The following is a 27,027-nucleotide window of genomic DNA, read 5'->3' on the forward strand; positions in this document are numbered from 1 at the left end:
ACAAACACTCTATCCCGATTAGTCTTTCCCGTGAGTCCTCTCATCCTGTCTTCTCTTGAGTCATGGAGCCACATGATCTTAACGTCAATGTTGCCTTGTAGCTACACCTGTGTGAAGTCTAGCTTACTGTGTGAAGTCTAGCTTACTGTGTGAAGTCTAGCTTACTGTGTGAAGTCTAGCTTACTGTGTGAAGTCTCCCCTGTAGCGGAGCGTCCAGAGGAGCGTGCGGTGGCGGTGCCCGGGGGGCAGGACCTGTGTCAGATCCTCCAGGATGTGGGTGACGACGTTTACCAGCAGTACAGACTCACCAGACAGGGCAGTGACTTCGACTCGCAGTCCGCTTTCCATATCAACGTAAGTGTCATGTCTGGCTGGCTGTTTGTAAGAGTCATTCTGGCCATGGTCCTGTTTCAGTAGGGCACACGGTAGCAAAAACATTTTGCGTCGGGACAACAAAAGATATGGGCCGTTTTATTGAAACTTAAATCAATTATTCCCTGACTCAAATAGGCTATAGGTTGCTAAAATATCTGTATTTGTTTCATTTAACCTTTTATTTAACTAGGCAAGTCAGTTTAGAACACATTCTTATTTACGCTGGGCCAACTGTGCGCTGCCCTATGGACTCCCAATCACGGCCGGTGGTGATACAGCCTGGATTCGAAACAGGGTCTGTCGTGACTCCTCTAGCACTGAGATGCAGTGCTGCGCCACCCGGGAGCCTTCTTTTATTTAGTAGGCAACTCAAACTTTGACTAACTGGACTAATCACAACTTTGAGTCCATATCACTGAGTCAAAATACAAGCCGAGATCTACTGCTCAGATTTATTTATTTTTTAACATAATTTCAAAAACATAGGCCTATGCAACATTAACTAAATAAAAAAAGTTCTGTAGCAAAGAGGTTTGTACGTTATCACAGCATAGCATTGGCTATGCTTGAGTTTCCCTGCCAACGTTGTTCTTCTCAGACTGTTTTGATATTATATATTTTTTTAAAATATATGATCACACTGTTAATAGTTAGGCACAGCTAAGTGAGAACTTTTTTTTTTTACTGGACTGATGGCCTGCATCTGATGGTCAGTCTGAGGGGAAGGAGGGAACAGTGGTTAATAACGAAACTTACGTTGCGCAGCATTATTTCAGCCTCATGCACCAATTCATGTTGTTACTCCTATGATCAGAGTAAGTGAAATATTCTCTATTTAAAAAGACACAAGCCGCTAATAATAACAACGCAAGTTTATTGACAGTCTTTGCTGTACTCGTTGATTGCAGCTGCAGTGCTGGTTGTAGTGTGACTGGAAGGAGTGAAGGTGCATTTTATGGCTTATAAAACTGTTGAACAAAGTGATGACAGTGCTGAATAACAACTTAAACACAAACTTGGGCTACACATCAAAACAGCAGCTCTTTGCTGTATTTGTTGAGTCTAGTCGTGGTTTTAGAAGTTTTGACATCTCTCAATACAAACTCTGCTGCGTGTTCAAGGCTTGGTTTTACTCTATGGTTCTGGGAAACTGTGCAGACACGGTGATCTGATCTTTCTGATAGGCCAGCGGTAGGCCTATAGGTGCACTTGATTTGCTCTCTGGGCCTGCTGGGTAGGTGGAGTTCTGCCTTCAGACACATGAAATGGTTAAAAATGCAACCGCTTTGCCTTCTCTGCGCTGGGGTTTGCTGAATCAACTGCATCTCCCGCCCCCAAAAAAAGGAAAGCATTTTCGCGTGCGCTATGGACTCGGGGAAAATGAACTTGGCAACGTATTGTTATGTGGCGGAAGATAACAACGTAAGCTCTGCACTCTGACAAATTAAGAGTGTTTCAGCACCACACAAATGGGCCTACTAATGGACAATTCCCTGCTCCACTCTCTTCGCAACACAATTCAAGTTGCTGGTTTTGAAGAAATATATTATTTTTGAAATGTTTCTGACCCGCAATATAATTGTTTTGAACCGCGAGAAATGTTTTCATTCCACCCACAAGCTGATTTTTTTGGGGGGGGTCACGGGTGGTGTCCAGTCCGATGCAGGACTCTGTGTTCTTGTTGGACAAGTTCAGGTGAAACCTCTCCATTTCAAAATGTTTGTCTTCTTGAACCGGACCCAGGAGTGCGAGTGTCTTGAATCAAAACATTGATATGTATGTTTTGAAAGCTGCTGTATTGGTCTAGATATATTGTAGGTCATATTTTCTCCCCCTCCTGTCTCTCAGCCCCAGGTGTTTTCTGCAGATGGAGCGGTAGCTGATTCCTCTCAGTCTGGAACACCCCAGGGAGAAGGTGAGACCCTCCCTCCCTCCTCCTCACCTCCAGCCTCCACTGGTACTTTTACAATACACTTCTTTCCTTAGTTTGGTCAATTTGTATGATGCTAATATACAATATAGTGTATTTAAACCAAATGAATGAACAAAAATCGATTTGTCACAATTGCCCCATCAATGTTGTAACATTCCTAGACACCTCTCTCCCCCTGCTCGATCCTAACTCTCTTCTCTCTTTTCCACTCCCTCCATCTCCCACCCTCTCTCCCCACCACCTCAGCCTCTACTCCAGAGGAGATGCGTGAGGAGAAGAAGGAGGTGGAGGGGGAGAAGGGAGCCAGCTCAGAGGAGGGTAAGGGGGCCAAGGCTAAGGCCTCCAAGCCCCTGATGCCCACCTCCACCATCCTACGTCTCCTGGCAGAGCTGGTCAGGTCCTACGTGGGCATCGCCACCCTCATAGCATCCTACTGCTATACAGCCGGACAGTCTGAGCTCATCAAGGAGGTAGGGGTGTTCTACCTGGACTGGGCAAAACGTCCAGCTTTCACAATCTATGTAGAGTTTTACTACTGTAATACATTTGGCACAAATTGCCTCAAGGGCTCGAAGGATTTGAGGAGTTTAAACACGATGTTGACAAACTCCTGTTTTTCTCTTCCCCTCCCTGTATTGCCATAGCCACTACTCCAACCTCATTAGAGAAAATGTGGAATATATCCTGTGTTTCTATTTGACCTGACTCAAGTCCTCTCTCTGTGTGCTGTATATGTATTTCATTTCTGTAGAGGTATGTACAATATATTGTGCCAGTCCTCTCCTCACCCAGGAGTCCATCTCTTCCTCTGCTACATGACTGTACTGCTCTATATTTGTAATATGTTGACTATAAGACTTGTCATCCTGACTCCCTTCTTGCTCTCTCTGTCTCTCTCCCCCTGCAGGACTGCAGTGTTTTAGCCTTTGTGCTGGACCACCTGTTGCCCCACACCCAGAGCTCTGAGGACAAGGACACCCCAGCCCTGGCACGCCTCTTCCTGGCCAGCCTGGCAGCCGCTGGCACAGGCACCGATGCACAGGTGGCCCTGGTCAATGAGGTGAAGGCCGCACTCAGCCGGGCACTGGCCATGGCAGAGGGCACGGAGAAACACGCCAGGTGAGGGAGTGGGCTGGGCAGGGCAGAGATATCATAATTGTCTCAAAACAATTAAGCCAATGTTTTTTTTCCATGGGGCTCATAAACTCGGCAAAAAAAGAAACGTCCTCTCCCTGTCAACTGCGTTTATTTTCAGCATGTATGAACATAACAAGATTCAACAACTGAGACATAAACTGAACAAGTTTCACAGACATGTGGCTAACAGAAATGGAATAAGGTGTCCCTGAACAAAGCGGGGGAGGGGTTAAAATCACAAGTAACAGTCAGTGTCTGGTGTGGCCACCAGCTGCATTATATCTCCTCCTCATGGACTGCACCAGATTTGCCAGTTCTTGCTGTGAGATGTTACCCCACTCTTCCACCAAGGCACGTGCAATTTCCTGGACATTTCTGGGGTGAATGGCCCTAGCCCTCACCCTCCGATCCAACAGGTCCCAGGCGTGCTCAATGGGATTGAGATCCGGGCTCTTCGCTGGCCATGGCAGAACACTGACATTCCTTTCTTGCAGGAAATCACGCACAGAACAAGCAGTATGGCTGGTGGCATTGTCATGCTGGAGGGTCATGTCAGGATGAGCCTGCAGGAAGGGTACCACATGAGGGAGGAGAATGTCTTCCCTGTAACGCATAGTGTTGAGATTGCCTGCAATGACAACAAGCTCAGTCCGATGGTGCGGTGACACACCGCCCCAGGCCATGACGGGCCCTCCACCTCATACTCGATCCCGCTCCAGGCCTCGGTGTAACGCTCATTCCTTCGACTATAAACGCGAATCCGACCGTCACCCCTGGTGAGACAAAACAGTGACTCGTCAGTGAAAAGCACTTTTTGCCAGTCTTGTCTGGTCCAGCGACGGTGGGTTTGTGCCCATAGGCGACATTGTTGCCGGTGATGTCTGGTGAGGACCTGCCTTACAACAGGCCTACAAGCCCTCAGTTCATCCTCTCTCAGCCTATTGCCGACAGTCTGGGCACTGATGTAGGGGTTGTGCATTCCTGGTGTAACTCGGTCAGTTGTTGTTGCCATTCTGTACCTGTCCCGCAGGTGTGATGTTCGGATGTACCGCTCCTGTGCAGGTGTTACACGTGGTCTGCCACTCTCCGCCCTGTCTCCCTGTAGTGCTGTCTTAGGCGTTTTACAGTACTGACATTGCAATTTATTGCCCTGGCCACATCTGCAGTCCTCACTCCTCCACGCAGATGAGCAGGGACCCTGGGCATCTTTCCTTTGGTGTTTTTCATAGTCAGTAGAAAGGCATCTAGTGTCCTAAGTTTTCATAACTGTGACCTTAATTGCCTACCGTCTGTAACCTGTTAGTGTCTTAACGACCGTTCCACAGGTGCATGTTCATTAATTGTTTATGGTTCATTGAGCAAGCATTGGAAACAGTGTTTAAACCCTTTTATAATGAAGGTCTGTGAAGTTATTTGGATTTTTGCGAATTATCCTTAAAAGACAGGGTCCTGAAAAGGGGACGTTTCTTTTTTTGCTGAGTTTATTATTTACCATCCGTTATTTGTCATTTTGAAATTGGTAATGTATTTGACTAATGGACAGATTCATAGTGCATTCGTTATGCCTTTTATCTGTCCCTGTGTGCCTAGGCTTCACTGAAAACTCCCCATTTTTCTCTCTCTCCCCCCAGGCTCCAGGCGGTGATGTGCATCATCAGCACCATCATGGAGTCGTGTCCGTCCACCTCTAGCTTCTACAGCACGTCAGCAGCCAAGACGCAGCACAACGGCATGAACAACATCATACGCCTCTTCCTCAAGAAAGGACTGGTCAACGACCTGGCTAGAGTACCGCACAGCCTCGATCTGTCCAGGTACACACACCACTGATCCTCTCAAACCCCTTACTCACCCTCTTAGAGGATTCACATTGCTTACTACTTTATAGTAAGGCATCAGGGAAATCTTCCTCTGTGGGTGTTTCTTCCAAACAGCATTCAAAACAGCACGTTGACTGGTAGCTTGTCTTGCACGGTGCCAAAGCTGGCTTAAGAGCTTCCCCCCCCAATTGGTTATTGTGACGTCGCATTGCTTAAATTTGCATAGATTTCATATTTTCTCAACTATCTTGTGGTCAAATCGCTGAATGTCTCCTTATCTCTTCCTTCCATTGAGAATGTTTTTCTCGGTTTCCCGGGTGGTCTAAGGCTAGCTGTGCCACCATAGATTCTGGGTTTGAGCCCAGGCTCAGTCGCAGCCGGCCGCATCTGGGAGGCCCATGGGGCGGCGCACAATTGGCCCAGCGTCGTCTGGGTTAGAGAGGATTTCGCCGGTAGGGATATCCTTGTCTCATCGCGCACTAGCGACTCCTGTGGCGGGCCGGGCGCAGTGCACGCTGACCAGGTCGCCAGGTGTACGGTGTTTCCATCGACACATTGGTGTGGCTGGCTTCCGGGTTGGATGTGCATTGTGTCAAGAAGCAGTGCGGCTTGGTTGGGTTGTGTTTCAGAGGACGCATGGCTCTCGACCTTCACCTCTCCCGAGTCCGTGTGGGAGTTGCAGCGATGAGACAAGACTGTAACTACTACCAATTGGATACCACGAAATTGGGGAGAAAAAAGGGGTAAAATAAATAAAAAGGAAATGTTTTTCTCACCATTGACTTGTTATCTCAGTCCCAACATGGCAAACACAGTGAATGCAGCTCTGAAGCCCTTAGAGACTCTGTCCCGCATCGTCAACCAGCCCAGCAGCCTGTTTGGAGGGAAGGGGGGATCCAGCAAGAACAAGGCTGAGCACGACACTGTGGGAGCCGCCAGGGACTCCAATAGCAACACACAAGGTACCACAGGTGATGCGCGCGCACACACACACACACACACACACGTTTGCACTCAAACACATACACATAGTAGACATACACACATGTAGTAACAAATATGTACACACTACACACAGACACCCACATGCTCCCCAGAAACTCACATTTAGACTGTTCTTGGCTAACTGTTCATCTCACTGAGTCCATTTTCTTTGCAGGTGACTCTGGTGAGGCTGAGGGGACTCTGGTGGAGGGCAGTCACAGGGTCCAGGGGACAGACAGTGACCTGATGGACGGAGAGACAGAGGGAGACACGGCAGTCATCGCTGGTCAGCCGGAGGTGCTCAGCACAACGGCCATGCAGGTGGAGAACGAGCTGGTGGATCTGATAGACGAGCTGTTGGAGAGAGACGCTGGCGCCGTCAATAGCTCCATTATCGGTAAGTAGGGCGTCTGGAATCCAGGCGTCTGTTGAAAAGGGTGAAACGTTACAAACCGTTCAATTAGAAAAGCATTTTCTAAAACAGAATTGGGGTCTCATTTCACCTCTATTAAATCTCTATCTGCAACATTCTAAAAGGAAATGCCTTTCCAGATTTCTATTAAATGTGACCGATTTATTCATTTTTAAAAAATGAATTATTGTAGACCACTGACCGGCCAGCTCATTATCCTCAGGAGGATGATCTCATCCTCTAGGGGGAAATGGCAATCATTTGAGAGAAGTTTGAGTTGGGTTTTGTTGGTGTTTTTTTTCTCGGATTTACGCTTTGGCCACATGAGTGTAGGAGTCAATAAACATTTTTGGGTACGAGTTAACAGAATATAAACTTTGAAAACAAATGTTACTTTAATGTTTCACCTGTCTGAATACACCACTGGACTCATCAGAGTGAAATGGGATGGTGTAGAAGAAAGGGGCGGGCACATGCAGTACATCATCTTGTTTCTGATTGGTTGTTTGCTCTGTAACTCAGTGGGACGTGGCAGTGGTGAGGATGAATCACAAGAGGACGTGTTGATGGATGAGGCACCCTCCAATATCAGTCAGGCTTCTACTCTACAGGCCAACCGAGAAGGTAAGTGCTGGTTCTGATATTTTATTTTCACATTGTCCTCCAACATGGTTCTGACAATTATGGTGTATGCGTAACCTAGCCAGCACAGTACAGCTTGGCGTGGCTCTGTCGTAAAAAATACATGAAATATCTATTTAATTTGTTTTATTTAGTTAAATAGGGTTATTAGGGTGTTGGGTGGTTTGGTCTCGCTCACTGTCCCCTCTCCGTCTTCTCCTACCGTAGACTCTATGAACATCCTGGAGCCTGAGGATGAGGAGCACACGCAGGAGGAGGACTCCAGTGGCAGCAACGATGAAGAAGACAGCCAGGACGAAGAGGAGGAGGAAGAAGAGGAAGAGGAGGAGGATCAGGTGAAGAGTTTGAAGACTCTGGAAGGAGTGTTTTTTTTGTCTTCAGTTACCTTGTCTGAGTCGTGAGGATTTGCATTGGCTCTGGCTTAGCGGGCTATTATACAGGACACCTGGGTTCGAACCGGCTTGGTCACATTCGAATGGTATCCATTTACTAACTTCAGAATGAGTTTTGTAATGGAAAAAATAACAAAGTGTAAAGAAAGAAGAAATAGTCTAAATATGCCATGTTCTGTTTCTCAGGACGATGAAGAAGGAGATGAGGATGACGACGATGAAGGTTCGGAGATGGAGCTGGATGAAGATTTCCCAGACATCAACGCGGCGCCACACATCCGCTTCGAGAGGTTTGACCGCGACGATGACCTCATCATAGAGTTTGACAACATGTTCTCCACCACCGGTGAGTCATATTGGTGTTTTTATTCCTTTGTTTTTCATAGTCTTTGTTTTGAATGTATGGATAGATTTAGAAGGCAGCTTCTATGTTATTGAACTGGGCCCATATATTTATAAAGCGTCTCAAGGGTAGGAGTGCTGATTTAGGATCAGCTCCCCCTGTCCATATATTCATAATCTAAAAGACCGAACTGATCCCGGATTGGCACCCCTACTCTAAGACGCTTTATGAATACGGGCCCTGATTTCTCAAAGTAGGTTGTCTCTTTAAAAAAAAAAATCCTAATGAACAACTAACACTAAAGACATAGATTTACGAATAGCTACGTAGCCTATATTATAATAGCCATATAGCAGTATGTAGAATGACGGGGTTGTGTCACTACGTTTCCCCCTAATGTCTGCAACTGTTCTCTCTGTTTATCGTGTTCCCATCAGCTGACATCCCTCCCTCCCCAGGCAACATTCCCAGCTCTCACCCCCTGATGGTGCGTCACGCCGACCACGGCTCCCTAACGCTGGGCGGAGCTGGCACCAACAACCGCCTGGCGCAGGGCATGGGTCGTAGCCAGAGAACGCTACGCCAGCTCACCGCCAACACGGGCCACACGATACACGTCCACTACCCCGGGAACAGACAGCCCAACCCTCCACTCATCCTGCAGAGGTGAGATGGAGATGCTACAATGAATGAATGGGACTTTTCCTACATCATGGGTCAGATTCTGTCAAACATTTTAAGCAGCTTTTGATTTTGTACGTACAAAGGAACCAATGGAATAGTCCCCCAAATGCTAAATCAATCGCACCTCAAAAACAAAGTATTGATTATAGTTGCTGTACTCGTGTATACATTTCTACGGTCATAGGTTCTGAAAGTGTTTGTTCATGTCGGTGCGTTAGAAGAGAGTATGATTTAAGTGTGTGAGTGTTTATGTATCAGTGGTGTAAGACGATCAACTGCTGTATATTAAATGTGTATGCATCAGTGTTGTAAGACGATCAACTGCTGTATATTAAATGTGTATGTGCCTTCTCTCTCCTCCCCTCCAGACTGCTAGGTCCCAGTGCTGCAGCAGACATCCTGCAGCTGTCCAGCTCTCTGCCCCTGCAGTCCCGCGGCCGCGCACGTCTCCTTGTGGGCAATGAGGACGTGCACATCATCGCCCGCTCCGACGACGAGCTGCTCGACGACTTCTTCCACGAGCAGAGCAGCACCGGAGGACAAGCAGGTATGACACTCGCTGTCCTCCAGTCTACTATATGGGCCTCTTTACCAGACCCAAGTTAGCTCTAGTTCTGGACTAAGAAATACTGTCATTGGAGTAGGAGTCCAGAACAAGGCTGAATCTATTGGAAACTGTCCCTAGGTGCTTAGTCTGTGCTGGGAGCCCAAGCTTTGATTGAATTATGTTGAATTCATCTCAAATATGTATCTTTCCAGGCACTCTGTCCAGTATCCCCACTGCCTTAACCCGATGGACTGATGAGTGTAAAGTACTGGACGCTGAGAGCATGCACGACTGTGTAGCAGGTACGACAGTATTCTACAAGTCTGCTGTTGGACTACTGAGAAAATGATTTTCCGTGATTCTCACATTGTTGCTGATTCATACAGTTACTCATGAAGACTTATAGATGCACGCACACACACACTGTACACCCCAGCCCATCCCTCTAACCCCATCTCTCTCATTCCCAGTGGTGAAGGTTCCTATCCTGCAACACTTGGAGACCCTGAGAGATGAGGAGCTGGAGGAGAGGAGGGAGAAGAAAAGACGCCAGCTGGCGGAGGAGGAGGAGGCTAAGCAGAATGACAGAAGGACAGGAGGAGAGGAGGCCAGGGAGCAGAGTCTACAGGGTTCGGGACTGGGGACGGTCAATGGTGCGGCTGGAGAGACCACTGCTGGTACTGGCACCTTGTTTTTAAATGCGAACACTATACTAAGTATAATTTCTTTGTAAGAGTGCAAGTGCTTTTACCGGATTGTGGCGAACTTTTAACCCTTTTGCGAAAGTGAATCCTTTCTTTCCAGATAACTTCCTGTTCACTTTTTCTGTCTTTTTTCTGTGCATGTTTGAATGGACTCTGGCCCACTAAGTGTCCTCTGTCTGGACCCTCTTGAAGCCAGCAGACAGACAGATGGACACAGCGTAGCGTGCTGTGGGTTGAGGTAGTAGTTTGTATAGTTTTAGGATCACACCAGATCTGGGAGATAACTATACAGTCTACTGTCTTTCCCACGGCAACGCCAAGACGACCCTATTACCATGGAAACCACGGGACTGACATCTTGGCTTGGACACTTACTCTGCAACTAATACTTGGGAGGATTTTTTTTTTTACATTTTAGTAATTTAGCAGACGCTCTTATCCAGAGCTACTTACAGTAGTGAGTGCATACATTTTCATACTGGTCCCCCGCAGGATTCGAACCCACAACACTGGCGTTGCAAGTGCCTTACTCTACCAAGTGAGCTACACCATGATGTTGCTATGCAACCTAATGTGCTTCTGTGCGTGTGTTATACGGATGTGGAACCCATACCCTTCTGTGGCTGTGCTGTGGTGAGGTAGTAAGTTGTGTTGTTGTTGGGGATCAGGATAGTGCGCCCCGTACGGGAGATAACTATACAACTTACTGCCTTCCTCAGTGCTGCCCAACTCTCAGCAATCTCACCCAGGAAAAAATAAGCTTTGGATTGATAGCATTGTACCCCTCGAACTCGGTGCTCCCCAAACCTCTCCTTGGTTCCCCCAGCCAGTTTCCCTTATTTAATCTATTCCAATACTAGCACACCTGTAGGACCTGTTTCTGTACTTTATATGTAACTACTGTAGTGGTGAACCTATAGCTCACTATTGAGTTAGTTTGACTCATCCCTCCTGTGTGTTGTTCCATCAGAGGGAGGTCAAGTGAACCTAGGACTCCCGAACTCTGTCTAACTTCTCTCTGTTCTTTCTCCCCCCTGACTCAGAAGGTGAGGCCCAGGGCAGTGGTGTGTCGTGTCTGGACCCCCCTCGGGTCTCAGATGGTTTCCTCACTGCTCCCCCCTCAGGAGAGGTCACCCCCACAACCCCCGCCCCCCACGAACAGGCCCTGGTTTCCCTGGAGACTGCCATCAGCCAGCAGGTCCACCAGCCAATCGCAGACCTGCTCCTGGCCGAGTCGCATGCCAATTCACTGGCCGCCCTGGCAGGGGCCGGTCTTCCTGCCCTTGCGGCGGCATCCGATAGGCCGACCTGCGAAGTGGAGGCGTCACAGATGGAAATGTCCCCGGTGCCCACTATTGGTGAGAGAGGAGGAGCGATGGATGGAGGCAGGGAAGGTAGACTAACTTTGAAACTGTAAGAAGTGTGTTCGTTTTAGCTTTCCCAGCGCACCGGTTGGTGGAGTTTGCACATTTGAGACCATTCCGTTGGTCTCATCCATCCAGGGCACCAGGGTAGCTAAACGAATGCACCCTCTTTCACAGAGTGACTGATGAGCAGTAAGGGCACACATGTATCTGCAGTGATGCTGTTGACTAAGCGGTCTCCTTTTAAATATAGCCATAATGGCTAGCGTTGTTACAGTGACCGTATTACCGCCACACCGGCGGTCACGAGTTATGACGGCAGTCAAATTCCAAGTGACCAGTTAGTCACAGTAATTAGGCTTCTCCAAGCTCTGATGCTGCTGATGGTCATTATTAGCCTACCAAACTTGATAACTGCCTGGTACTCAGCACTCTATTGTCCCTCTAATCACTCTGACATGAATGCAAATTAAATGGAAAATCTAATCAAACACTTCATGAGAGCCCACAAGCTCATGTTGTACAACATTTCTATAGGCTGTGCAATTGTGTGAAAAAACAGAGTGATGGCCTCTTTTAAAAAGAGGATCCCATCAGCTTTCTATAGGCTAGCCATACTATATTTATTTCCCAACTTTCCTAATATTAAGCACATTGCTTCTCTTTACAACTAGAGTATAGCCTACCTGGCTGGCATGAAAATAAACCACGGGAAAAGAGTCTTCCATCCCTTTAAGTGCATATGTATTTTTTTCCCTCTGCCAGTTTCAAGACGGGTGCATAATAATGGTCCATTCAAATTTCACACTTATATTATTTAGAATATGTAAAGACAAGGTTAATCAAGAATAGTCTGATGGGCGACAATATTAGCGTATAACTTTTTGGAATGTTTATTTCTCACAGAATAGAACAGGTAAACTTTTGTACGATGGGGGATAGTAGATTGACATAGGCTAGTGCTTTTGCTGTTTGTTAGGCGTATTCATCTTGTTGGCTGACGAAAAGTAAATGTGGACAGTTCTTTCAATATCTTCAATATGCACCACGGAATTGGAGAAGGACACACGCAGTTGCGTCCACGATGTCTGTCTTCACTTGTAGCCTGTGAGAAAGACTGGATCATGTGACGGACATTGGCTAATGATAATTGAGCCATGTGAGTGAGCAGTGCTTCAGGGCACGCAGCCGGGAGAGGGGAATTATAATTATTATGTTCATTCAGCCCAATGGCCACTGTTAGCAAAAGGCATGGATTTTTTTAGAGGGCATTACGGCCACACAAAGGGGATGCCGCCGGGAAATTTGAGGCATTATCTCAAGTGCTTGTCAAATTGTGAATGAGACTGGTGAAGTGTGTGCAGCCTAAGCAAAAAACTAAGCAGAGCTCATGCCTTTTCATTTCTTTAATAAATAATCATTTGGGGCCTCCCGGGTCGCGCCCGTGCTCTGTCGTAACCGGCCGCGACCGGGAGGTCCGTGGGGAGACGCACAATTGGCCTAGCGTCGTCCGGGTTAGGGAGGGTTTGGCCGGTAGGGAAATCCTTGTCTCATCGCGCAGTTTGCGCTAACCAAGATTGCCAGGTGCACGGTGTTTCCTCCGACACATTGGTGCGGCTGGCTTCCGGTTGGATGGCACTGTGTTAAGAAGCAGTGCGGCTTGGTTTTTGTTGTGTATCGGAGGACGCATGACTTTCAACCTTCGTCTTTCCCGAGCCCATACGGGAGTTGTAGCGATGAGACAAGATAGTAGCTACTAAACAATTGGATACCACGAAATTGGGGAGAAAAAGGGGTAAAAAATAATAATCATCATTAGTCGGATCATGAAGCCTGAGAATGGATTAAAAATCAAAACACATAGCCCAATGTTTGTATCACAACCAAAGTTGCATAATTAACCCTAAATTAAGCATATAGGAGAAGCTGTTTCTTTGTTAATTTTAACAGCTCAACACAGAATAGCTGCATGTGCCCTCTTCTTCATCGTTTGGAGAAAATATACTTTCTATTTTATTCAGTTGTGTTCTTCATACTATAAAATGCCACAGAATTCGAGGCAAATCTTGTCTGCTAAATGAACTAGTGTAGCCCACAGCCATTTGGCACAGCCAGATCAGGGCCTAACATAAGGACAACTCAGAGTATGCTATTCTGTTCTTCTAAAATAGACTACATTTTCTTCATATCATGCTTCTTTAGACCCGTCTAAAATAGATAATTGATTTATTGTGACGGTGTAGGCTATATTACATGGATTTATTAGACTTTATCAAATGTAGATGTTCAAAAGGTTTGCATTTGTGACTTGTAGGCTATGCATGGAAGCCAGGAGATGGTAAATGGGTTTGTTAATTGATGGTCAATTACTGTGAGATGGGCAATTATTTGCTTGACAATCACCGTCTGACAAAATGTCATGACTGCCAAAGCCCTAATCATGGCTAACGACACATTGCTTCAAAGTGTCGTGCTAGTGTAGATTTTGCAACGGAGCATATGTGTTCATGCAACCACTTTGTTGCCGTCAGACTATGCATAGTTGTTTAGTGTATTAACTGACCATTTTTCTTCTCTCTTCCCCTCTTCTCCCATATTTTCCTCCCCACTTCTTTCACTCATTCTTCTCCTCTCCCCGATCTTCTCCGCCCAGCCTCCCTGAGTCCAGACATCGTGGAGACCGCTGAGCCTGCAGCGGTGGGCTTGTCACTACTGGAAGGGTCTCCCATGGATACCAGTAGCCCCATTTCTGCCACGCAGGAAGAGCCCGTCCCCAACCCCACCCAGGCTGTCCATCTGCCACAGGAGCTGTCAGGGAGTGGAGACGGCGGACTAACGGCCAGGCAGACAGACGGGGAGTCAGGGTGAGGGTCTTGGCGGACAATACTAACGATACGTTCCAAATTCAAACCCTAGCTCCTACCCCATAGGCACTTCTCTAGATGTAAAATATTTGGATAGGTGTATATCTAACATGAACAAAATTATACCTAACCTATCAGAGGGCGAGATGGAGCTACTACTGTAACATATTACTTATACCAATGTGATCTGTTTAGATCTAATGTGATCTAGGCAGGAACTCTGGGGGGAAGATGAGCTCTCTCTGTCTCCCTCGCTCATACTTTGCCCCTCTGTAGCTCCACCTCTGTCTCCTCCCCTGGAGAGACCATGCCCCGGAGTGACAGCGCAGACAGCCAATCCCAGGCCATCCAGGAAGAGCCCTTCCCATCCACCAGCAATGAGGATGAGGACCCACTGGCAGGTAAGAAGAGTCTCATTGGCTGGTTTCTCTGGCCCCTCTACCTCAGTTGTGGGCATTCCTCCTGGAGAAAGCACATTTTTTCCAACCTGATGCTAACACATGGTTCTTCTAATCACCTGTTGCTCATCAGGACCTTAATTGGACCTCGATTGTTAGAGCAAAAGCATGCATACACCGTAGATCTCCAGAGGGAGAGTTGGCCACCCTTGTGTTACGTCATGCACAGTAGAGCCCTACACTCACCCCCCCCCCCCCCCCTCCTCCAGGCATCAGTCTACCAGAGGGTGTAGACCCATCCTTCCTGGCAGCTCTTCCAGAGGATATCCGTCGTGAGGTGCTCCAGAACCAGCTGGGTATCCGACCCCCAGCACGCCCCCCTGCTGCCGCCACCCTCCCCTCCACCACTGCCCCCGTACTGGGAGGAGGACCCGGCGTCACAGAAGTCAGCCCTGAGTTCCTGGCTGCCCTGCCACCCGCCATACAGGAGGAGGTGAGGAACAAAAATACATCACCCTTATAATCATCCTTTTATGTATTATGACTTGTCTTGTAAATTATCTATGTGGGGCTTAAAATTTAGCTCAAATACACTCCGTGGTCAAAAGTATGTGGACACCTTTCAAATTTGTGGATTCGTCTATTTCAGCCACATCCATTGCTGACAGGTGTATAAAATCGAGCACACAGCCATGGAATCTCCATAGACAAACTTTGGCAGTAGAATGGACCGTACTGAAGAGCTCAGTGACTTTCAACGTGGCACCGTCATGTCAAATGTCTTCCCTGCTAGAGCTGCCCCGGTCAACTGTAAGTGCTGTTATTGTGAAGTGGAAATTCTAGGAGCAAGCCTAAGATCATCATGCGCAATGCCAAGCTAGAGCTGGAGTGGTGTAAAGCTAACCGCTATTGAACTCTGGAGCAGTGGAAACACGTTCTCTGGAGTGATCAATCACGCTTCACCATCTGGCAGTCCGACGGACTAATCTGGGTTTGGGTATGCCAGGAGACCCACTACCTGCCCCAATGCATAGTGCCAACTGTAAAGTTTGGTGGATGCTGTTTTTCATGGTTCGGGCTAGGCCCCTTACTTCCAGTGAAGGGAAATCTTAATGCTATGACATATGACATTCTAGACGATTCTGTGCTTCTAACTTTGGCAACCGTTTGGGGGAAGGCCCTTTCCTGTTTCAGCATGACAATGCCCCCATGCACAAAGCAATGTCCATACAGAAATGGTTTGTCAAGATCAGTGTGGAAGAACTTGCCTGGCCTGCACAGAGCCCTGACCTCAACCACATCGTACACCTTTGGGATGAATTGGAACGCCCACCGCAAGCCAGGCCTCATCTCCCAACATCAGTGCCCGACCTCAATAATGCTCTTGTGGCTGAATGGAAGCAAGTCCCCGCAGCAATGTTGCAACACCTTCCCAGAAGAGTGGAGGCTGTTAAAGCAGCAAAGGGGGGACCAACTCCGTTATAATGCCCATGGTTTTGGAATGAGATGTCCACATACTTTGAGCCATGTAGTGTACATGCTTATGAGTAGTGCAGAGAGGGGAAGATTTAGTGATCTTGGTCTAACACCTAACATTTCCATTATACTCAAGCTGTTGAAGCCTCTGTGTGGACTTAGGAAGACTTAATGAATGCTTTAAAGCCTTAATACGTTTTTTCAAAATTGGGATCATTAGTTAAAGAACTCTCTCATCGGTCTCTCCTCTCCCCAGGTCCTGGCCCAACAGCGTGCTGAACAGCAGCGTAGAGAGCTGTCCCAGCAGCCTACGCAGGGCGACACTCCCCTGGACCCCGTCACCTTCATCCAGACCCTCCCCTCGGAGCTGCGGCGCTCTGTCCTAGAAGACATGGAGGACAGCGTGCTGGCTGTCATGCCCCCGGACATCGCCGCCGAGGCAGCCGCGCTGCGCCGGGAGCAGGAGGTGAGTGTAAGATTCAAACGTTTTACTTCACACTAGCACCAAGTAACAAAAGTGAACTTGCATAGAATAACTTCAAAAAATACAATTAGAAAAATGATCAAGTTCTGTTCCGGCTACATAATATACTGGGATATTAATGGAGTCATTTTATGACATTACCAGGCTCGTCAGAGACAGCTGATGCACGAGAGGCTGTTCGGCCATAGTTCCAGCTCGGCCCTGTCGGCCATTTTGAGGTCGCCTGCGTTTACCAGCCGCCTGGGGGGCAACCGAGGGGTACAGTACACCCGCCTTGCCGTGCAGAGAGGCGGGACCTTCCAAATGGGAGGAGGGGCCAACCAGAGCAGGTGAGAGGGCGAGGACTGGTGTGGGGATAAAGTCTGTGAGAGATTAGTCTGTTTAAAGTGTGTGTGTATGACATCTTATGACAAGCTCCCATATAACCTGTCCTCTGTCCTCTCCCCAGACCGTCCAGTTCCAGTGTGGACTCTCTGCTGCGTCTGCGCGGTCGTCTGCTCCTGGACCACGAGGCATTGTCCTGTCTCCTAGTCCTCCTCTTCGTAGACGAACCCAAACTCAACACCAGCCGTCTGCACCGCGTGCTCCGCAACCTGTGCTACCACTCCCAGACGCGTGGCTGGGTCATCCGCAGTCTTCTCTCCATCCTGCAGCGCAGCAGCGAGAGTGAGGTTTGTGTCGAGACCACCCGCCTGGAAGACGCCAGAGGCAAGCGGACTGCCGGCGGTCAGGGAGGTTACGGAGGGAGTAAAGGGTCTACGACTGCAGCAACTGCTTCCGCCTCCCTCTCTTCCTCCTCTCTGGAGCTTCTCAACCGGGTGGAGTCTCGTAGCTCCTCCCAACTCTCTTGGCTGTCCGTTTCCATGGACGCGGCGCTAGGATGCCGTACAAACATTTTCCAGATCCAGCGCGCGTCGGGACGGAAGCATGCCGACCGGCACTCTGCGGGGGGGACATCAGGAGGGCCGGGGGGGACCCTGGGAGGAGGGGTACAGGGGAGTGCGGCGGGGATGACGTGTGCAGGGGGAGGAGGGTCGACCGTCCACATCCACCCCCAGGCCGCCCCTGTGGTCTGTCGACACGTACTGGATACTCTTATCCAACTGGCCAAGGTAGGAGACGGTTTCGTACTCTGGATGGGGGGTGAACACGTCCCTGCTCACGTCTGTCAGTCATTCATCTTGGGGGTCCAAAAACTCTGCTGATTTTATGAATGGTGTGTTTGATGGATAACTGCCAGTTGACCAGAGCTTTTGTTTGAAAATGTCAGGGAAATTGTGAATTGTCAATGTAATGTGTGTGTCTCTTGGTTAGTCCAGGTCATTAACCTAATGTGTTGCTCTCCTATCTATCTCCAGGTGTTCCCCAGTCACTTCACCCAGCAGCGCTGTAAGGACCTGCTCTCCTCCACATCTGAACTTGACTCCCGTCTGTGTGCTGCTGCCTCTATCGTCACCGGAACAGCAGGTGGAGGTTCTAGATCCACCCAGACCTCCTCCAACACCCCCTCCTCAGCCCAGAACTCCCTGGGTGGGGGCGCCTGTGGCGCGGCCATCACCCCCCAGTCCCTTGGCATCTCTACCGACTTCTGGGACCTGCTGGTGAAGCTGGACAACATGAATGTGTCGAGGAAAGGCAAGGCCTCCATGAAGACTCTTCCCCTGGGAGCGGGAGGGGAGGCAGACGGGGCTCAGTTCAGCCTAGAGGCTTCTCCTCTGGGCCAGCTGATGAATATGCTGTCCCACCCAGTGATACGACGCTCCTCCCTGTTAACCGAGAAGCTCCTGCGTCTCCTCTCCCTCATCTCCATCGCCCTGCCCGATAATAAGGCTACGGAAGTCCCCGCCGGACACCCGACACCACAGACCACCACCGTCGGTGCAGCCATCGCCGCTGCAGGCTCTGTCTCCGCCTCTGCTCAGGGGAACACTGTAGGGGTGGTCTCAGGCGTCGGGGTGGTGTCAGGGGCCTCGGTAGTGGCTGCAGCGCAGGGCTCGTCCTCAGGGACAGGCCAGACCTCTACAGCTATAGTCTCTATACCCACCACTACTGGAGCCAGCGCCACAGGTGAGAACAACTAGCATCTTCACAAGCAATACACTGACATCACTTTCTATTTGAGTGGGATGTAAAAACATCAACTGTATTGTCCCAGATGGGAATTTAGTCTTACAAGCGCTGCTGCTCCCACATAATACACAGCAAATAATACCCATCGAGCAATACTAAGGGGTGTGTTAATGTTTATCTACGTGCGCCCTACAAGGTAACGCACCATAGCGGAAGAGAGTATTGATGCGTGTGTTTTGTCCCGACAGGGAAGCATAGAGCGACCGTGCTCTGTGTTGAAAGTGACACCAAGCTGGCCTCCACTGGACTCACTGAGAAACAACTACAGCTCTCTGTCGAGGTACTGAATGACCACTAAAACAAACACTGGTTCCCTAACTGCTGAAGCTAATCGCTCTCTACGTGGCTAGATGCATGTGTTTGTGTAACAGTTAGGCAAACTTACACCAAGTCACTTTCAGGTGCCCAGGCACAAAGGTCAATTCATTGCTGTGTCTGAAATGGCACCATGTTCCCCCTACAGTGCACTCCTTTTGACCAGAGCCTAGGAAGTTCATCCCGGTTTCAGACAGTTTTCTTCCGTTTGGAACCTAATGAATAACACTCTTCCCCTTCCCAGGTGCTGACCAGTCACTCGTGTTCAGAGGAGGGTCTGGAGGATGCAGCCAACATCCTGCTCCAGCTGTCCAGAGGAGATGGAACCACCAGAGACACTGTGCTCCGTCTGCTGCTGAGTGGGGCTAGACACCTGGGATACACACTCTGCAAACAGATTGGTACAAACACACACCGTGCTGTCTACTAGCCTCATGGGCTAGACACCTGGGATACACACTGCAAACAGATGCGTCAGTAGACTACTTAATACACGTTCAATGTGTTTTTATTCAAAGCCTGAGATAGCTGACACTACCAATGGGTGCGTTTGTTTCATTGTCACTTTAAGATTTTACTTAAATGCCCAGTAGAGTCAAAAATCTGTTTTTTAAGTTTATGCCTATGCAGCATTAACCAATTAAAAACAGTTCTGTAGCAAGGAGGTTTGTGCAGTGGGCTATCGGCCCAATACATTATCACTGCATATTGGCTATGCTTGAGTTTCCCTGCCAACGTTGTTATACTCAGACCATTTTGAAATTATATTTCAAAATTGCAGGTATATGAGCCCACTGGTAATAGATCATTTGTTGTATTACTTGTGAGGCACAGCTGAGTGAGCATAATAATGAGCTTTTTTGGGAGGAGGGAGGTCGAGGAAATGGTTCAAAATTGGAGTACTTTGCCTTCCCGGCGCTGCTGAATTAGTTGCACTTACAGCCAACAGCATGAAACAAAAAAACAAAAAAAATTGGTACGCAAAGGCTTTGTTGTCGACCGGTTGGTGACCACTGGTGGTCTTCCCCTCTCTCCTCTAGGCACATTATTGGCTGAGCTGCGTGAGTACAACCTGGAGCAGCAGAGGAGAGCCCGGGCCGACGCCCAGTCACCTGATGCCCCGGCCGAGGACACCTCCCTCTCTGCCAGGCTGAAGGCCGGCAAGCTCTCTAGCAGGTGAAGAGAGAAGTTTAGGGATAACTAGGGGTCAGGGGTTAGGGCTAAACTCTCTAGCATGTGAAGAGAGAAGTTCTGAGATAGCCAGGGGTTATGGGTAAACTCTAGCAGGTGAAGAGAGAAGTTCTGAGATAGTTAGGGGTTAGGGGTAAACTCTAGCAGGTGAAGAGAGAAGTTCTGAGATAGCCAGGGGTTATGGGTAAACTCTAGCAGGTGAAGAGAGAAGTTCTGAGATGGTTAGGGGTAAACTCTAGCAGGTGAAGAGAGAAGTTCTGAGATGGTTATGGGTAAACTCTAGCAGGTGAAGAGAGAAGTTCTGCGATAGCCAGGGGTTAGGGGTAAACTCTAGCAGGTGAAGAGAGAGGGGGTCTGGGGAGGAAAATAGTACCAGCTGCATTTCTGGACCCAGATTAAGCCCCCTCCTAGTAGGGCCGGGGTGATACCAGTATCGTGACACTCGTTATTATCATGTAAAGGGAACAGAAAGGAAAGTTATAGCACACAATATTTTAGATACAGAAGGTTTTTAAACTATCTAAGAGTTTGGTCTGCTTCGTGTTTTAATTTTTGCCCTGGAAAAAAAAATGCTATACTGGTATTGTCCTAATTCCTAGACTAAACATCACTTTACATTTTAGAGGTAGGGTTTTCAGTTAGGCCAGTTTGCTAGACACAGATTAAGCTAAGTGTCTATTAACTCAAGTAGCTACATAGTAGGACAAGGAAGACTGAAGTGATTACTTGTAGAGGATTTCAGTATCTTGAGGCTAAATGCACAGTATTAATGACAGTATCCTGTTGGAGCAGCTTTTTAGAGGTGGCTTTGCGATTAAGTTGACATTTAGCTCCCATAAAGACACGGCTCTCTGGAGATTACAGTGTCATGTTAATGGATAGTCATCACTGGTTCTCTCCTAGTGTCAACTTGACCTATTCAGTTTTGGTTAAATACGACACACACTTTCAGGTGGGAGAATAGAGACCCACACGGTGTTGAGAAATAGTAAAACCACAAAGCAAGGCTTGAAACGGAAAGAAATGCAATGCGGCAATTGTAACGTTTCGTTTACTCGACAATCCGTCTGTCTGATCATTTAAGCCACAACTTTTGCCTACTACTCTACCACTGGTCTGTTTCTGTATAATGACTGTACTTCGCCTTGTCGCCCGTCCTCGCGTGCTGGCGGGGGCGCAGGTTCGACGGCTCGGAGAGCGTGGTGATCGTGGCAGCCCAGAAGCGGACGCTGGGCGGGCGGGAGCTGCAGCTGCCCTGCATGTCCTCCCTGACCTCGAAGACATCCACCCAGAAGTTCTTCCTGCGGGTTCTGCAGGTCATCATCCAACTCCGAGAGGACACGCGCCGCGCCAACAAGAAGGCCAAGCAGACCGGGCGACTAGGTAGGACAACCGTACACTACTACACACACTCCCACATACACACGGCAAAATAATTCATAGGAATGGCTAGAGTCATCAGTCTGTTCATTTTAGAAATTATATGAAAAATGTTTTTTATTTTTTTATTTTTTTTTAAACACAAAAGACGCGACTGGTTGACAGCTTTCTCTGGCAAGGTTGTTATTTTCCTGATTTTAATCAGGAATGTCAGTTTCTCTAGTCTAGATTTTCTCTGCTCTGGGTCAGTGTTATGTAACTGGTCTCCTGTGTGTCCAGGCTCCACCAGTCTGGGCTCTGCCAGCAGTATCCAGGCAGCGGTACGTCAGCTTGAAGCTGAGGCTGACGCCATCATCCAGATGGTGAGAGAGGGGCAGCGGGCACGCCGCCTCCAGCAGGCACCCCCGCCTTCCGCCTCTGTCGCCGGATCCTCCGTGGCTGCCTCCCATGCCCCCGCCGCTGCCCCCCCTGCCCCCGGCACGGCGAGCGCTGCAACGGTTAGCATGATGGGCCGCAACGCACGCACTGACCGACTACTGCTGCTTCTGAGCAAACATGACTACATGCCTATTGATCCACACAAGCACACATTTGTGTGCTATTGACTAAATGATGCATACTGACTACATGCTTATTCATTAGACCTGGGTTCAAATAGTACCAGATGGGTGTTTTTTGCACTTTTAGCATTGGTTCCATTCTATCAGGCACGCTCATTCAAGTGTAGCTGAAGTATTTAAAAGAAAGCAAATACTGTTTTAACCAAGGTCTGATTTACATTCATACTCACCATATGCTCACACTATCGATTACATTTCCATGCATATTGATCTTACTCCAAACACGGATACCGACACACTGCTACTGACACCATCGGTGCATTTGAAATCAGCCTATCGTACAGCCCGCAATCTCACACCGACAACCTCCATACCGCTGACATGATGAAAGCTGAAAACAGACTGAGATGGGAGATATGCCAAATATCCACTGCATTCAGTATTGGAATGACCAGGCAGGCTAGAACAGATGCTGAAATGATTTGGAAGGTTTCAAATAGTGTTTGAAGCCAGCTCTGGAATGGAGGTGCTGCCTGCTTTCTCTACTGTATGATGTGATGAGGTCTGTATTGGCTAGCTGTCATGGCTTCATGCTTCTAGCCCCCCTCCCAGTCACCCCCTCTCTGTCTGCAGGTTTATGAGGATGTCAATGTCATCATGCATCAGCATGGTACACTCATTTTTTTTCCAGTAAACTGTCTGCCATTTTATATTGATCACATTTCTGTCTCTTTCGCTCTTCCCATCTGCCCAAATATTCCCTCTCTCTGCACCTACTTTTGTCATCCTACCCTCCCCCTACCATTTCTTCTCCAGTCGGAGGTAGGGTCAGTGTCGGAGCCCCAGGCAGCCCAGAGGGATGAGTCTCCCATGGATGTAGACCAGCCATCCCCTCTGGAGCAGGACCTTGCACCCCTGGGTAAGACTGCCGTTAAACTACGGCAACACTAATCACGTAAAGTTTTTCCTGTGTTTTGTATCATATTGTACAACGACTGAAGAAACGAACACTGTTAAAGTGTGAAAACATTTGATCAGTGTTATTTCCTGATGGTTGCTGGTTGAAAATCTACACCGGATCTTCTGATCAGCAGGTTTGCATGGGCGGTACTTTCGTCTTTCTATGGTGATGTCACCATGCGGTTAATTGGCCAATAACAAAAAGTTCTAGACCTTTCTGCCAATAACAGCTGGTTTTCCCCTCCCGCTCAGACCATTCCCAGACAGTCCTAGCGAAATTATTGCTTGACAAAGTTCTTATGCTAAAAAACTATTTTTGCCCATTTGAATGGAAACGTATTACAGTAAGGTACTTAATGTCGATATAAGATGGCTGCATTGGGCCATTAACCACAACACACAGTGGGTGCGTTCCAAGACGTCTTCAATTGCAGTCACACTGCACAGATTATTACATCTCATAACACCTGAAGATGTTAACGTCTCAGGACCCATGTTCATATGATAAAAAAAATAGGACCTGGAATGCAGCCAGAGCCAATCGAACTATAAGGTAAATACCATGGGTATAATTTGACATGGTTCTGTTAGTCTAACGTGTGCTTTGTATTTCCTTCTCTTATGCAGATGAAGAAGGCAACGGCCAATCCGAGACAGAGGAGCGTCTCCCAGACCTCCCCCTGCTAAGCGAGCAGCTTCTGTTAGACGAACTGTGGGACATGCTCGGGGAGTGCCTGAAGGAACTGGAGGAGTCACATGATCAGCACGCCGTTCTGGGTATGTGTTAACCGTAGTAAACCTCAAACTGTTTTACTACACCTTCCTGGGTGCTATATGTTCCTCTCCCTGAACCAATGTGCTTAAAGTATAAGAAGTAGTGGTATTGATTGTACATTCAGGCAATGAAACATTGGAACTGGGTTTTGTTAATAGCCACAAAATGGTAAAAATAAGACTTTTAAAAATGAAAATGAGTGTTATTGGACGAGTTTGGGTACTTGAATTCAGCAGTCTACTCACCCTCTTTCTCTCTCTCTCCCTCAGTTCTTCAGCCGGCAGTGGAGGCCTTCTTCCTGGTCCACGCCACAGAGAGGGAGAGCAAGCCCCCCGTCAGGGACACCAGGGAGAGCCAATTGTCCCACATCAAAGATGAGCCTCCCCCCCTGTCCCCAGCGCCCCTCACCCCCGCCACCCCTTCTTCTCTGGATCCCTTCTTCTCCAGGGAACCCTCCTCCATGCACATTTCCTCCAACCTGCCTCCCGACACACAGAAGTTCCTCCGCTTTGCCGGTGAGTTTTGGGACTGTAGAGCAGTGATGGGAGGGTATAGCAGGGGGTGACTCATGTATTTCCCTTGCATCCGCTCTCCTTCCCGGACTCTCAAAACATCAAAGGAAAACAGATATTTTCCTTCAGTGATTTCCTTGGTGACGAGGAGAGGAGACGTGAGGAATCAAGGAAAATGTTGAGATTCAGCCTGAATCATTCAAGACCTAAAATGCGGCTGACATGTTTCTTTCTCTCTCCCTTTGTCTCCCTCCCTCCTTCATTGCCTCTACAGAGACTCACCGCACCGTGCTTAACCAGATTCTGCGTCAGTCCACCACCCACCTGGCCGACGGACCCTTCGCTGTGCTGGTCGACTACATCCGTATCCTCGACTTTGACGTCAAGCGGAAGTAAGGAAGGCTTCTTTAGTGTTAATTAGGCACCTAATGGAAGACAATAGAATGAAACCGGGAGGGACATCCTGGACTTGTCCAATAAACAAGCTCTAATTTTGTATTCCAATACAGTTGCTTGCCCTAATGAACACAACCCTGATCGCTCCAGGTCGAACACTGGTCCTTTAGGAGGAACGTGTCTCTCTCATGATAACATTGTAGGTTCTTTCTTTACTAATTTCACTCCCTCCCTCCAGATACTTCCGTCAGGAGCTGGAGCGTCTGGACGAGGGTCTGAGGAAGGAGGACATGGCTGTCCACGTCAGGAGGGACCACGTCTTTGAAGACTCTTACAGAGAGTTGCACCGCAAGAGCCCCGAGGACATGAAGAACAGACTGTAAGGAACGGGGGACTCTTATTTCCTCTGTCTCTTATGGTTTCTGTCTTTCTCTCCATCTGTCTTTTTTTCATGTCCCTCTCTTTCTCTCTCTCTCTCTCTCTCTCTCTGTTCTCTGCCTGTTTCTCCACATGACAGAATGACAGTCAAGTGTACTGACCTACATTCCCCCCCCCCACCTCCCAGGTACATAGTGTTTGAAGGGGAGGAGGGTCAGGATGCCGGAGGTCTGCTGAGAGAGTGGTACATGATCATCTCCAGGGAGATGTTTAACGCCATGTACGCCCTGTTCCGCACCTCGCCGGGCGACAGGGTCACCTACACCATTAACCCCTCGTCCCACTGCAACCCAAACCACCTCAGCTACTTCAAGTTCGTAGGTCGCGTGGTGGCCAAGGCCGTCTACGACAACCGACTACTGGAGTGCTACTTCACACGCAGCTTCTACAAGCACATCCTGGGCAAGAGTGTCAGGTAGGGGGGCTGTGGACACACACACTACTTCACACGCGGTTCTTGCGCCTTACCTCTCGGCTGCAGATACAATGACATGTACTCAGTATAACCCTTCATCTGTGAACTGTTGTTCAGTTCAATACTACTTTTTATTTTGTCCCACTAAGGGAAACGGTGTTCAGATCATTGAGATGTACTTGTCGTAGCAAGAGATGTTTTGTTAATTTGTGGAGTGTTTCAGTAGTTGATTTAGCTGCCGGTGTTATGTTGTTCTCAGGTACACAGACATGGAGAGTGAGGACTACCCATTCTTCCAGGGCCTTGTCTACCTGCTGGAGAATGATGTCTCCACTCTGGGCTATGAGCTGACGTTTAGCACTGAGGTACGTTCGTGTGTGTCGGTGTGTGTGCGCTCGTCTCTTTTATACTAAAGGGACATTTCCAGAAGCTCAACTTCACATTCATCATGTCCGGCACTAACCCGACCCAACGCATGTGAAAATTGGGCTTTTCTATGTTTTGTGTTAAAAGGTTTTCCCAATGGCATCATCTGGTGTGCATCATGTGATTTCAACCAATTACGAGTAAGCATTGCCAACTAATTGGATGAAATCACAAGATGCCATTGGAAAAAAGTTTTTTTTTTTAAATACAAAACATAGAAACGCGCCATTTTCACATGCGTTGGGTCGGGGTAGTGCCGGACATGATGAATGTGAAGTTGAACATCTGGAAATGTCCCTTTATCAAAACTCAAAACTGCTAATTATGCGACTGAGTGCCTCAAGATAGGCAAGTCTCAGATGTTTAATAACTTAACAGATGCCAGTCATGACTAAGAATTACCTTTTTTTTTTTAATATTTTCGCTTTGCCAGTGAACCCCTCATAGATTCTATTTAATTCTGTGGCGGCTCTGCTGAACTCTCTCCATCCTCTCTCGCTCTCTCCTTCCCTCCCCCTTTCTTCCCCCCTCCAGGTCCAGGAGTTTGGTGTGTGTGAGGTGCGGGACCTGAAGCCTAACGGAGGCAACATCATTGTCACCGAGGAGAACAAAAAGGAGTATGTCCACCTAGTCTGTCAGATGAAGATGACTGGTGAGAACCCGAGACAACACCAACACATAGAAACCTGACACATTTATCAATCTAATGTACTTTCGAAGGCCCTTTTTACATCAGGAGTCATCACAAAGTGCTTTACAGATACCCAGCATTTAAAAGTACATTTGTGAACATCCAGTCAAGCACCCAAATTAGTAATATACATATTTTATACATGGTATACATTTATTAGAGTTAACCTTGTAAAATAGGCCCATATGTTGTCAAATGTTGCACGGCTGAAAGTCTTGTAGTGAAGTACTACTTGTGTAAAATGGTAGCTTTGTAAGTGTGTTAGTCTACACGGTCACT

At 48.1% G+C, this 27,027-nt stretch overlaps 1 protein-coding gene across 50 annotated transcripts in view; it reads left to right on the forward strand.

Moving 5' to 3' along the window:
• LOC110491946 (HECT, UBA and WWE domain containing E3 ubiquitin protein ligase 1) overlaps positions 1 to 27,027 on the forward strand; it is a 79,427-nt gene that overhangs the window by 47,669 nt on the left and 4,731 nt on the right. For 2 of the 50 annotated variants that reach the window (XM_090202703.1, XM_090202705.1), the window contains exons 48-82: positions 206 to 354; positions 2,224 to 2,332; positions 2,555 to 2,778; positions 3,216 to 3,427; positions 5,077 to 5,259; positions 6,061 to 6,236; positions 6,425 to 6,646; positions 7,184 to 7,285; positions 7,511 to 7,638; positions 7,882 to 8,041; positions 8,476 to 8,704; positions 9,091 to 9,269; positions 9,482 to 9,571; positions 9,740 to 9,946; positions 11,017 to 11,367; positions 13,991 to 14,201; positions 14,478 to 14,602; positions 14,869 to 15,092; positions 16,332 to 16,547; positions 16,704 to 16,888; positions 17,008 to 17,671; positions 17,918 to 18,626; positions 18,878 to 18,969; positions 19,249 to 19,405; positions 20,045 to 20,179; positions 21,363 to 21,578; positions 21,855 to 22,072; positions 22,952 to 23,054; positions 23,723 to 23,872; positions 24,140 to 24,385; positions 24,657 to 24,774; positions 25,017 to 25,157; positions 25,344 to 25,631; positions 25,891 to 25,996; positions 26,592 to 26,709. In XM_090202703.1, the coding sequence (XP_090058829.1) occupies positions 206 to 354; positions 2,224 to 2,332; positions 2,555 to 2,778; positions 3,216 to 3,427; positions 5,077 to 5,259; positions 6,061 to 6,236; positions 6,425 to 6,646; positions 7,184 to 7,285; positions 7,511 to 7,638; positions 7,882 to 8,041; positions 8,476 to 8,704; positions 9,091 to 9,269; positions 9,482 to 9,571; positions 9,740 to 9,946; positions 11,017 to 11,367; positions 13,991 to 14,201; positions 14,478 to 14,602; positions 14,869 to 15,092; positions 16,332 to 16,547; positions 16,704 to 16,888; positions 17,008 to 17,671; positions 17,918 to 18,626; positions 18,878 to 18,969; positions 19,249 to 19,405; positions 20,045 to 20,179; positions 21,363 to 21,578; positions 21,855 to 22,072; positions 22,952 to 23,054; positions 23,723 to 23,872; positions 24,140 to 24,385; positions 24,657 to 24,774; positions 25,017 to 25,157; positions 25,344 to 25,631; positions 25,891 to 25,996; positions 26,592 to 26,709 (7,143 nt within the window). Of the gene's footprint in view, positions 1 to 193; positions 355 to 2,223; positions 2,333 to 2,554; positions 2,779 to 3,215; positions 3,428 to 5,076; positions 5,260 to 6,060; positions 6,237 to 6,424; positions 6,647 to 7,183; positions 7,286 to 7,510; positions 7,639 to 7,881; positions 8,042 to 8,475; positions 8,705 to 9,090; positions 9,270 to 9,481; positions 9,572 to 9,739; positions 9,947 to 11,016; positions 11,368 to 13,990; positions 14,202 to 14,477; positions 14,603 to 14,868; positions 15,093 to 16,331; positions 16,548 to 16,703; positions 16,889 to 17,007; positions 17,672 to 17,917; positions 18,627 to 18,877; positions 18,970 to 19,248; positions 19,406 to 20,044; positions 20,181 to 21,362; positions 21,579 to 21,854; positions 22,073 to 22,951; positions 23,055 to 23,722; positions 23,873 to 24,139; positions 24,386 to 24,656; positions 24,775 to 25,016; positions 25,158 to 25,343; positions 25,632 to 25,890; positions 25,997 to 26,591; positions 26,710 to 27,027 lie in introns of all 50 variants that reach the window. The other 48 variants (XM_090202709.1, XM_090202710.1, XM_090202726.1 and 45 more) reach the window with 38 other exon arrangements.

The sequence above is a fragment of the Oncorhynchus mykiss genome, chromosome 16, assembly GCF_057628025.1.
Source record: "Oncorhynchus mykiss isolate SJ-2025 chromosome 16, ASM5762802v1, whole genome shotgun sequence".
NCBI classification, from domain to species: Eukaryota; Metazoa; Chordata; class Actinopteri; order Salmoniformes; family Salmonidae; genus Oncorhynchus; species Oncorhynchus mykiss.